Source organism: Typopeltis vanoorti, chromosome 3, assembly GCF_054136105.1.
Source record: "Typopeltis vanoorti isolate ZY-2024b chromosome 3, IOZ_Tvanoo_1.0, whole genome shotgun sequence".
Taxonomy (NCBI): domain Eukaryota; kingdom Metazoa; phylum Arthropoda; class Arachnida; order Uropygi; family Thelyphonidae; genus Typopeltis; species Typopeltis vanoorti.
In genome coordinates this window covers 144,115,139-144,127,673 of record NC_143551.1, presented here as the reverse complement: position 1 = coordinate 144,127,673, position 12,535 = coordinate 144,115,139, and the positions used below count along the sequence as shown (strand labels likewise).

The window sequence follows — 12,535 nt, the reverse complement described above, 5'->3', positions numbered from 1 at the left end:
GAAGCTATTACAAGTTGGAGAGACTTTTTTGGCATTAGGTGTAGCTATATTCAAAAATCAAGAAGATAGCCATTTTAAGGTCAACTTAAACTTCTCATCATCAAACAGTAGATGGCACACCAAATAAGGACTTCAGTTTTCTGTGTTGTGTGTTGTTACAATTTTAACACTGTTCCCACTAATAAATGATTGTTAGCATTTGTTTAATATGCCAAATTATTTATGCTCTGATGATTCTGGGTATAAAACTAATAAAATATTAGTAACTAAATAAATGTTATTTTGTTCCTTTAGTATTGTAAATTAAATGAAAAAATTACAGATGAACATCTGTAATTTTGTCATTTAATGTTTACTTAAGCTTATCTATATAGTTCAAGAGAAATGACAAGTGATATGAAAAGGTGCCAAGGGAGTGAAGAGAGGACAAAAGGAGCAAATTATACTTCACAGTATCTCCTATATATTGAACAAGATATCACATGGAACTCGTACATATACTGGTGCAAATGGGGTTGGATACGAAGACTGTGATATGGATAAGAGGGCAGCTGATAGATACACCAGTTGTTTATGGAGGAAGAGAGAATAGAAGAGGATGGGTAGCTAGCAGCATTCTGTACTTGGACTAGTGCTATTTAATTTAAAGAATAATATGGGAAATGATATAAATGGAAATATTCCGATGCTAAGATGATATACAGATCCTGCAAATAGACTGGTAGAATGGGTGAAAGATAACAGCTTCCAAACATTTACTGTGGCAAAGTGTAAGGTCATCCCAAACCTGTACATTACTACATTGATAGAAATGGACTATAGGAAATTGACTCCAGGGATTTGAGAGTGACTGCTGTGATGGAGGTGAAGTTTATAAGGCATACTGGCCAAAACATCTTATTACCTGGATGTTGAACAGGGATAAGGAGATTATTACCCCTCTTTATAAGGAGTCATGAAAAGGATCCAGAGGCAAACAATCAAGTTTGCTTGATTGCTTGCCTCTGGATACAGGCATATGGAATGCTCACTATAAGGACAGACTGATGTCCCAAAGTTACAAAAACTAGTTGATATTAGAGAGGGAACATTATAGAATTATATTAGCTATTAAATCCACTTATTGGAAAAATGAAGTGGCTTGAAAGAAGTGCAGGGTTTGATCTCTACAGCAACATGAACTTTATCTCTTACGGTTCTGCACTATTAACTACTAGATTTCATGTACATTCCCTCAAGAGAAACACAAAGATGTTAACATTCTGAAATAATTATAATATTCAAATAATGGTATAAGAATAAACAGTTCAGTCAACAATTAAATGTACATTAGCATCATATGCTTATACTGCTGTGTTAGCAAAAAGCACAATAAGCATCATAACCTAGGCATGTCCACTTTTCTTTAACCACCCAACTTGCCATGACCTGTATATACGTAAGGTTACCATGGATGTGAAGTACAAATAATGTCCACAGCAGGATATATGACAATATTTGCAATCAAGTTTATGTTTTAACTTTAGCTTTAACCCTGCAGAGGTCGCAGCTGATCTGACAGATACATGCAAATTGTTTAATATAAATATTCTTACACATATTCAGTGTATAGCTTGGAGGTAATAACTATCTGAATGTGCATATGTTATGAGTGATATTCCGCACTGTTTTCTGCTGTCAGTTTGGTTTAACACGTGTTATGTAAAGGTTTATGATATTTGACAGTAAAATGTATCTGAGAGATACCGCAAACTCCAATGGCAGTATAGTATTGGTTTAGTTTTTTTATTATTATTTATTTACCATTGAAAATGGTTGGATAATATATCGATTGGATAATCCATCAGATGTTGAGAATGATAAGAGTCGAATGCGAAAGTAATATTTGATAGTAAATTGTATCTGAGAGATACCGCGAACTCCGATGTCAGTATAGTATTAGTTTTTTCCCCTTTGTTCAATAATTTCTAGATTGTAAATGAAAATAAATAAACCATCACATATGATATTTGCAATTTTTTTTTTAAAAGTTTTATCGCATTTTAGCACATACAAGTAATGAATGTATCTCTCAGATGCATGCGACCTACGCTGCAATTTTTTCGACTGCGATCTCTGCAGGGTTAACAGCATGCTTTAAAATAAATCAGCTGTCAGGTCTTCATACATCAGAGTTATATCTAAGATCTTAAAAGTACTAGCCACATCAAGTGGCAAGGGTAAGTTGGCATTTAAGATGTTAACATTCCTGAATGTTAACACATTCAGTAATGTGTTAACAGAGCTAATAATTCGTTCTCAAGTCCCTTTCTAATATCTTCACTTTTAATTTTCTTGAGAACTCTTATATCTTTGTTGATGTTTTGTGGAATAAAACAGACATCTAATGAACTAAATTTATTTAGCTAATGAAACTACTCAGCCAATATTTTGCCTCATCAATATTGATTTTTTTTTTTTTAAGGATACCATCTTGTTGGATTGCATGATTGCACAATAATGTAAATATTTTCAAATTCATTGGCTTTCTATGAATGGAAAAAAGATAAACCATTTGAAAAGCTTGTGACTAGTGCTTCTAAGAAGAGCAGACAGTTATACGATTATTTTACTATTATGAAACAGATTTTTGGATGCTCACAATGTGACAAACTATTTGTACTCTGATGACACTTGGTTAAAAACAATGCGATTAATTTCCATCAGCTCTACTAGCTACTCTTATCTGCTCACCCAAAAATCCTTTCAATCACCTGGATCATTCTGCAATCCACAGTATTTCTGTTGCTGTAAGCTTCATTGGAACAAAAAGGAAGAACTGCTAACATCCATCTGGAAGAACAGGGCAAATACCTCCATCTACACTAGTCATTCTGTGGTGAAGAACTATGCCATGTTACTGTGGAATGCAGGCCACCGGATCAAGTGTAAGAAAGATAACTTTTTCCTATACAGAAACAGATTCAAATCAGAAAGAGAGAGAGACTTTCTAGAATCTGCCACAGCACTCATTCTTAACTTAAAAGAATACAGGACATCACAATCATGTGACTATTAGAAACAATCAAACCAAAAAATCCAGCACTGCAAGGCACATGCTGATTTTAGCATGTGCTCTATAGGACTGAATATATACATGCTTGGAAAGAAGTCAAAGGACCCCTTAGTGTGAGGAACAAACAGCCATTGCACCCATCTTAATAAGATGTGGGACCTTCTTTTGCTGTGATGACAGCAACCCTATGGGGCATACTTTCCACAAACGATCAATGGGAATTTTGGACCATTCTTCATGTAGGCATGTAGAGGCCCTGGACTGTTGTGGGGGCAGATGTCACTTGACCTCACCCAACACTCCAGTTCATCCCAACTCAATCAGGGTTTTGTGGAGGTTAGTCAAGTGTGGCAACATTCGTGTCAACAAACCGTGCAGTTTGTTTTTTTTATCCATCACTTTACCTGTGATTATCACTGTTTTTGTTTTCTGTGTGTTTATTTTCAGTTCAAATTTATCAGAGCTCTGCTTTAACTATATTTTGCATATCCTGTTCATTCTCAGTGATTAGTACTGCAACATTTGCATATTTTGGGTTTATTTATATTTCTTGTACCAACTGAAATGGCTATGTATTGAGTTCCTGCATGATCTTTTCAGAGAAGATCCAAATAGCAATGGTGATAACACACATCCCTGTTGGACTCCTGTTTTTATATCTTATCACTGTGAAAGCATATTGCTTATCTTGATTCAGATTCCAATATATATATATATATATTTTTTCCATTATCCTCAAATCTTTTGAGTCCAGACTAATGTTTTCAAAGATTCCTATAATTTTTTCATCTGAGACAGTGCCAAATGATTTTCAAAATTTATGAACTACAGGTACCTGTTTTGTACAGCAACTGATCTTTCTCACAGCTTTGTTTTTTTATCATTTTGACATCTATCCAATATTACTCATATTTCTCTTCTCCCTGACAGGTGACTTAATGGTTCTGGATAACGTCAACATGAACTTCAATAAGACTGGCCATTCTACTAACATTAGAATTCAGGTTACACCAAATTTTTAGAATTGGAGAATTCTGGTGTTCCTTGCCATGCCAAACTGATACCAGACACAGTTCTTCAGAACCAAACCAAAACTTTTTTTTATTCCAGCAGATTTAAATTTGATCATCTGTTCCTTGAAACTAGTAATACTTAATGACATTGTTAATATCGAATATGGTACTATTTAATTTTGACAGATGCTTTCATTTTGTTCCTAAGAACAAGCTAAGAACCTGAACAAGTAGGCCTTGCAGAACACACCATCTCCACCAAACATCAAATCCTTTGCGAGGAAATTAAGGTTCTCCATCCATAAAAGTAATTATCTAATAGCATGCCTATATAAAGAAAGTTGTGAAACCTAGCTACATCATTTAAATAGAAGAAATGGACTAAAATTATCCCTTTTATGAAAAATAGTTTGTCACAAGTTCTGGAATTCATTTATTTTTTAATTAATGACCTCCTGTTAATGTTATTTTATTATAATCCTAATGTATTTAGACTGTGTAATGTAATTCACGCATTTTAATTGTTGAATCTCCTGGTTTCTGTTCTAGTTTAATTTGAAACTCATTGAAGATGCCCTTGATACCAGAACAAAAATTCTATACTGAATTATGTTCGATCACCCCAGGATCCCTCACCTCTTCCACTTCCAGTACAGAGTATGCAGTGTCCGACTGGTGGTTCCAAATGCCAAGACCTTACATTTAGTTGCATTAAACTTACAGCCCCATTCCTTTGCCCACATTATTCAAATCCTTGCAAACAACTGAATAGCCCTGCAATCCACTGACATAACAGTTAAATAGTACTGGTTCTGGTACCAAGTGCTGTGGTACCCTACTTGTGACTGCTTCCTTGACACCTCCTACCCTCAGCTATCTATAACATAGCCAGTCTCCCATCCAGATATCTAAAACTGTGCTGTAACTTAAATATCATCTTATGTAGCACACTGCCAAATGCCTTTGTAATATATATGTATAAAAAATGGCAGTATATATATATATGCCTTTCCCTCATGAATAGCTCTTGTTACTTTGTTATAAAAGGCAAGCAGATCACTAAAACAAGAGCACCACCTAATAAATCCATGTTAACCCTCACAGATAGCATTACCCTTGTCTGCTCAATGCTATACGTGATTCATTAATTTTCCCCAAATCATAATTACAGGAGTTTCCACTTCCATTCTACCACAACCCTTATGCAATGGCACTATTTTACCCTCTTCCATCCTTCAGACCTTCAATGAAAAGTCATGTCAATAGAGCTGTCAGTTCCATAGCACATTATCTTAAAACACATGGCAAAATACCATCCAGTCCCACTGCCTAACTGACATCCAGAGTACTCAGTATTTGAAAGCCAACAACACGACTGATCCCTCTAGTAAGGTGTTAATCTTTTTCCAATATGAAATACCTACTCAAATAATGATCATTAAACTCCATGAGCATCTGCATCAGTTCACCCCCAGTTGCATCTAACATCATTCTTTCACAATCATTTCTCCTCCTACTGGCCACATGATGGAAGACCTCAGGTTTTTTCTTAGCTTGCAGGGCTGATCACTTCTCATATTCCAGTGTTTACTTACTATGCTAGTTAAGTTACTTTCCTGAACAGTTATATATTCCTCTTTCTACTTATGCTATTTAATTTTCCCAATTTATACTGCTATAGTTAAAATCTCCCATAAATCACTTGTTTTACCCTTGCCAAACTGTCTAAATCTAAACATCTCCCCATGTATTCCATTGCTTATAGCAACATCCCACTAAACATCCTGTCCTGCTCACCCTACACTCAAAACTATTAATACCATTTCCTTTTCATATTCTCTATTAAAAAAACACAAGTTATCACTATTAGTAATATTTCACCATCCCGTTTAGCCTTCCATCTTGCCAAAACATGCTATATTCTTCTACTTCTATTCCTGTTAGGACATCATCATCTATCAACCATGATTTCAACAATCTTTGAACAGGCTGAGGCTATTAATGCCACCAATTCATCCCATTTATTTCAGATATACATATCATTTGTACAGAGAAGCATTACTGCATTACCACTATTCCTATACCTTCTGTTAAAATCAAAATCATAATTTTTTTGTTTCTCTACATTAGTATTTTATTTTTTGGTTTTGTAACTACCAATAATCGGCACTTGATGTGCCCACTATATTTATGTTATAATGAATTGTACTTAATAGATCTCATAGTTGTAGTAATTTCAATTGTTTTAAGTGTTGTGATATCTGTATTTCATCATAAAGAATTCTCTTTTTGCCAATGACAATAACATATCAGCCATTACAAGCTTCTTGATTGTCGCTTAGTGGAACAAGTGAGAATACTCACTGTTAGATGGATTAGTGATGGACAGCTGACAGAGTGTTTGGTACCTGGGTAACAGGCGAAACAAGGAGAGAGAGAGAAAAAAAATGGAGGTCTGAGAAAGCAGACCAGAGAATTTCATTTCAGGAAAACTTGGCATTCGGAATATATTAATAGAGAATTCTGAAAAGGGAATCTTAGTAGGGAGAATCCATAGATTGGAAAAGTGAGACTGTCAACAAGTGAATAATAAATAAAAGGAGATTAAGTAGAAGTTGTGTTTCAATGTTTGAAGAAACGCTAAATGGAAAGTTTCGTCTTCTGTCTCAAGGATGCCACATATATTTATTATTCTATCAGAACAAGTGACAGAATTAGAGAAATCTGTAACAGAATGAGTCAGTGAGAGAATGAAAATATTCCTTTAAAAATAAAGGAGGTCTCTAAAGTATAGATTTAATTTAAAAGGCCTTATCCAAATGGTGTTGCAGTTATTCATTTACAATGTATACTGTAATATCTCCAGCTTGGTTGACCAAGTGGTTAGCATATCTGCTCTCCAGCCAAAAGGCTGCAGGTTCGAATCCAAGCATGGATGTTTGTGATTGTTTGTAAAAATACTCGTGTGGTGGTGGTGGGCAGCAAATGGCATTGGTGTAGATCAGGGCTGTCCTACCTCAGGTAACCAGAGGGCCGCACCAGAATAATGAATAAAGTACATATAGTAAATGACTTCGAGAGTCCTACTGATAAATTAGGTTTAGGAAGCATTTCGAAAATTTCATAAGAAATAAAAGGCATAGTGCTTATAAAAGTTTTTATTGAAACAGCACACAAGAAACAATAAGTTTATTTCATTTTAGCGAGAGCTCTGCGGTAGTTAAGTTTCGTTTACTAAAGTACCTATATCAATTTAAATGCTTGTAGTTGACAATCACAATAAATTTGCAACAGAATTATCTGTCAACGAACACCTGTACTTTGATTTAATGAATTTCATTGTTGAAAAAGTGCTTTCGCAAAAATATGCAAATAAATCACAATGCATATCTAATAATTTGGTGAACAGCAGCGACACAACCTTGATAGTTGAACAAACGAATGATACTAACTGCGCACTAATCATGAGTGCTGGGACCATGCGCATTGGAACAAAACAGTATAAGAATGCTTCTTTGACACATTTAATATTTGATTCAAATTATTTTATTTTTTCGCTTGTGAAAATCAAAACCCACAGGCACACTGCACTGCGGCCCACAGGCTGTGTTTTGGACAGCCCTGATGTAGATGATGACGGTAGTTGCAGTTCACTGTAGTTGGTGGAACGATCAGTTTTTGGACTCCTTGGAGGTGTCATGTAATAATAATATAGTGTTCTCAGAGTTGTTCTGAAAATATAGTAGCTGACTTTTCGCTGTTCGCCCTGGTTCCCTGGCGAAAACAACGGGGCCTTGTTTAACCGGGCGGCACCCCAGCTGGCATGAAATTTTGTCATGCTGTGCCATCATTTTTATTTTGGTTTAACCAATAAGAATACAATTTGGTTGGCTAAATCCCAAATTGCCAGCCAATCCTCGTTCGTTCAGTATCCAGGTAGATACCCATCAGGGTGCACCACGAGAAGGTGAGGATTGGACATTAAGCCAGAAGCCCTGGTCGGTTTTCCGCATTCCTTTAAAGGCTATGTGGAGATCTCCTCTCAGTTATACAGCTTTGACCCTTAAGTACCCCCTGAAGCATATCCTTGAAGTATGGAGTAATTACTTTGAAAAACTGCTAAATGAAACAAGCAGTGATGACAGCATAGTGATAAAAAACACTGACCAGGCATGCAGTCAGATATACATATCCATACTTGAAGTAGAAAAAGCCATCAAGGGCTTGAAATGTGGAAAGGCAGCAGGAGTAGATGATATTCGACCAGAAATGCTGAAGTATGGTGGTATAAAAGTCTTACAGTGGCTGCACTGCATAGTTCAGAAGGCATGGACAGAGGGACGAATTCCCGATGATTGGAGTAGAGCTCTCATAGTACCCATATATAAAAAGGGAAATAAAACTGAATGTGAGAATTACAGGCATATTTCCCTACTGAGTGTTCCTGGTAAGATATATGCAAGTATACTTGAGAAATGGTTGAGAAGAATTGTGGAAGAAAAGCTTGGTGAAGAACAAGCTGGATTCAGGTCAAATAGAGGCTGTCAGGATCAGATCTTCACTTTACGACAAATAGTGGAGAAATCATGGGAATATAACAAGGATCTGTATTTAAGTTTTGTCGATTTGGAAAAGGCATATGACAAGGTGCCAAAAGAGAAGCTATTCAATACACTACAGTTATATGGTGTCAATGGCGGCATTATATCAAGCAATACTTAGTCTTTATTTGAGTTGTGAGTCAGCAGTTAGAATTGAAGGAGGTACAGGAAGATGATTTAATGTTAAATCTGGTGTGAGACAAGGATGTACATTATCCCCACTGTTATTCATTATCTATATGGATCACATTATGAAGGAAAGTTGTATTAAACATGATATCAAAATTGGAGATGTTAATGTCAGCTCTTTGCTTTATGCGGACGATGTTATACTTCTAAATAAATCCGCTACAAGTCTGCAAGATTCTCTGACTAAATTGAATAGCTGTTGTAATAGATATGGTATGAAGGCCAGCAATAAAAAGACAAAGACAATGAAAATAGGCAGAATCATTGAAAATGTCAACTGGGTTGTGAATGGAGAACCTGTGGAACAAGTAAAACATTTCACCTACTTAGGCACGATTTTTAGTGAAGATGGTAAATTAAATATGGAAATAGACAACAGAATCAACAAAGCTGGTATGGTAGGAAGTCAATTGAATAAATTCATATGGAATAAGAGAGAAATTAGTCGGAACACTAAATTAGCTGTATACAAGATGGTATTCAAACCAGTTTTAACTCATGGAACTGAGAGCTGGGTCAGAAGTAAAACACTTGACCAAAGACTAGAGACTGCAGATATGAGAGTTCTGAGAAAGATTAGAGGCATAATCTTTTTAATATGATATTGGCATCAATGGCAATATCATATTAAAAATGATTATATTAGGAAAGAACTTGACATTGTCAGCATCCAGGAATGCGTTAGCAGAGCTAATCTCAGGTGGTATGGTCATTTAAACAGAATGGGTGAGGAAAGATTAGCAAAACAAGTGTTCTCTGCCAAGTTAGCAGGAAAACAACCTAGAGGAAGACCAAGATATAGGTGGATTGATATGGTACAAAGTATCTTAGACGATAGAAATATAAGATCTGATAATGTTGGAGTCTTGACAAGTAACAGACTGATTTGGAAGAAAATTGTAGATAGGAAGTTAGTAATGATGTAAATTTTTTATATAGTACTATCATATCCTGTACACCCCTTGAGGGTACATGGCAGGAATTTGATGATAGTGTTTTAGTTTCATTAAATGTACATATTTATTTGGTCTCAAGTCAATCATTTCCTGGATTTTAAAAGGAACAGTGTTAAGTCATTGCAACAATTGGATTTGCTTAGCAGTACTGTTATTCTTCCAAGACTCCATATGACTGAGATATATACATTTCTGATTACAACTCCAAGGTGACTATCCCTGCTGACAGCCTCCCTGGCAACCCTAGTTTCTGTCCTAAAACTCACTTTCCCAGAGAAAAAGTAACTCTCCAGATGCCTGCATCTTACATGTTCAAATGCAATCCAACTTTTACACAAAATTCTGTTCTATCATGAAATGCATTCCAGGCATCCACATAATCCAAGCCTCTATTTCAACATTCTTTTCATCATGTCATTCATGATTGCTGTTCTCAAATTTGTATTATCACATCTGGGTAACATACCCACGATTTCCCATCCTGACTCTCTTCTGCTGCACAACCTTTAATATTAACCTCAAACCTCTCTCGCCACCTGATTCAGGCTACCTCTCAGGTCATTCATACCCACTGTTGCTATCAAATCTCATCCACATTTCCACCTTGCTTAACTGTTATAGTAACACTGTCATTCCTCTATGCAAGAACACTAGCATTCTATTTTGCATACCACAAATCAATGTATTTCTATCATATCTCTATATATACCTTTAAATCATTCATTCATTCCTCGTTCACCCACATCCCCCCTTTTCTCTCTCTCACTTGTTTGCCTTCTCATCTACCCATCCCACACTATCACATCTTCCTCTCATGGCATCTTTTCCTTGTTCTCTTTCCTTTAATAATTCCCATGACATCCTCTTCTCATATCAATTTGCCTTCAGTCTCTTGTGAAGGCTCTCAACATCTATTGCTCCCTCTCCCTTTCTCTCTAAGCATCCTACCCCTCACTCGATATCCATCTAACCAATCAACACCATGCCAGCACTCACTCATTTCTGCACCACTACTACTGAAACCAGTAATGCATACAATTTCTCAATTTTTTTTAATATTTAAAAAAAAAATTTTTTTTATCCCTTAGATGGTGCCTGGCCCCTTAACTAGTATACTGCTGTTGGTGCTGTGCAGCTGGACTATTTGTTCATTGTTTCTGCCTAGTTTTATGGCCCCTTGGGGGTGGGGGGGATGACAATTGTTTCCTGCAGACTGTTTATTATGTATGTGTCAATTGCATGTGTTCTAATGGCCAGTTTGCCTGTTCTGGGAGGGGAAAAAAAAAACCGCTACTTCCATATGAGATTGGCTAACCTGAAGTTGAAAACCCTGATAAAGTTTCTTTTTGTCCTAGACGGGATTTGAATCCAGGTTTTTCCAACCAAAGAGCTTTGTCTATACCAACTAAGCTACAGAGGCTCAGTTTCTCAGTAATCTTATGCAATTATCAAAATTACAAATGAAAAAAGTAAATAAATTAACAATTTTTTTGAAGTAAACTAGTGAATTTTATACATTTACTAATTTTTCTTTAATATCGCCAGTTACAGTGCTTTTACTATAATATATACACAATTTTTAGACCTAAAGTATGTCAGGTTAAGGAAAATTCAACTTACTTTCAGCTTAGCATATCTATCTGACTGGTGACGAGTAAATTTCTTAAGTCGCTTCTTCACAATTTTTGGTTTTACTAGGGGTCGCAAAGCCATGTTTACTTTATGTATGAAAGTATCTGAAAAGAGAAAGTTAATTAAAATACATATAGCCAGTTATATTATTAACATGACATATACCCACTCCCTACTGCAAGCTAGTATTCAATGGGTAATGGTGGGAGTAGTCATGTAAGCAACTATACATATTACTAATATTTTTTCGGATTAAATGACTGGGAAACCGAGATGAGAGATAAAAAATAGATTTTAACGGCATGACTAGTTTCCTCTTTTAACTTCTTCAGGTGCAAAAAAAAAAAAAAAAAAAAAAAAAAAAAAAAAAAAAAAAACTGTAACAGCACAAAAAAGGTAGCAAATACATTTCAATGTTAATGAGTTGATGTTTGTGTATTTAAAAACACACTCTCTCTGACTTCATTGTTGGGCATGTGCATGCACTCAAGCACGCACGCGCAGAACATAAGCCAGCGCTTTGTCTAGCCATGTTCTGTTTTCAGTGAATTCTAATGAAGAGAACCAAACCCATCCAGTACTATGGGACAAGTCTAATAATCATTCTCAATCCTATACATCTCAACAGCAACTTGAGTTACAACTTATCAGACTGTCATTGTGCTGCTATCCAATATTGGCGTACATGAGATTTTGAGCGCACACTTCCAACATCTTTCTCTAATCCAGAGTTATTTAATAATAAGGCGTGAAAAACCTAATATACGCCCAACAACGAAGTCAGAGAGAGAATGTTTTTAAATACACAACCATTAACATTGCAATGTATTCACTAACTTTTTTGTGCTGTTTAGAGTTGTAATTTAATCCGAAAAAACATGTACTTCAACTGAGTAAATCAATCATCTAACATATTACTAATATATACACACACACACACACTAATGTGTGTGTGTGTGTGTGTGTGTATATATATACATTGTCATATATATACAATTTTATAATAAAACCTTATTGGGCCAAAAAATTATACATCAATAGGACAGTCCCCCCCCCTCTCAAAATGTCATGCACATGCACACACAATTT

General features: G+C 35.7%; 1 protein-coding gene across 3 annotated transcripts in view; it reads right to left on the bottom strand.

Moving 5' to 3' along the window:
• Nucleotides 1-12,535, bottom strand: part of RpL32 (Ribosomal protein L32) — a 69,682-nt gene that overhangs the window by 24,828 nt on the left and 32,319 nt on the right. For all 3 annotated transcript variants that reach the window (XM_090416086.1, XM_090416087.1, XM_090416088.1), the window contains exon 2: nt 11,435-11,550. In XM_090416086.1, the coding sequence (XP_090272212.1) occupies nt 11,435-11,527 (93 nt within the window). In that variant the 5' untranslated portion in view covers nt 11,528-11,550. The remainder of the gene's footprint in view (nt 1-11,434; nt 11,551-12,535) is intronic.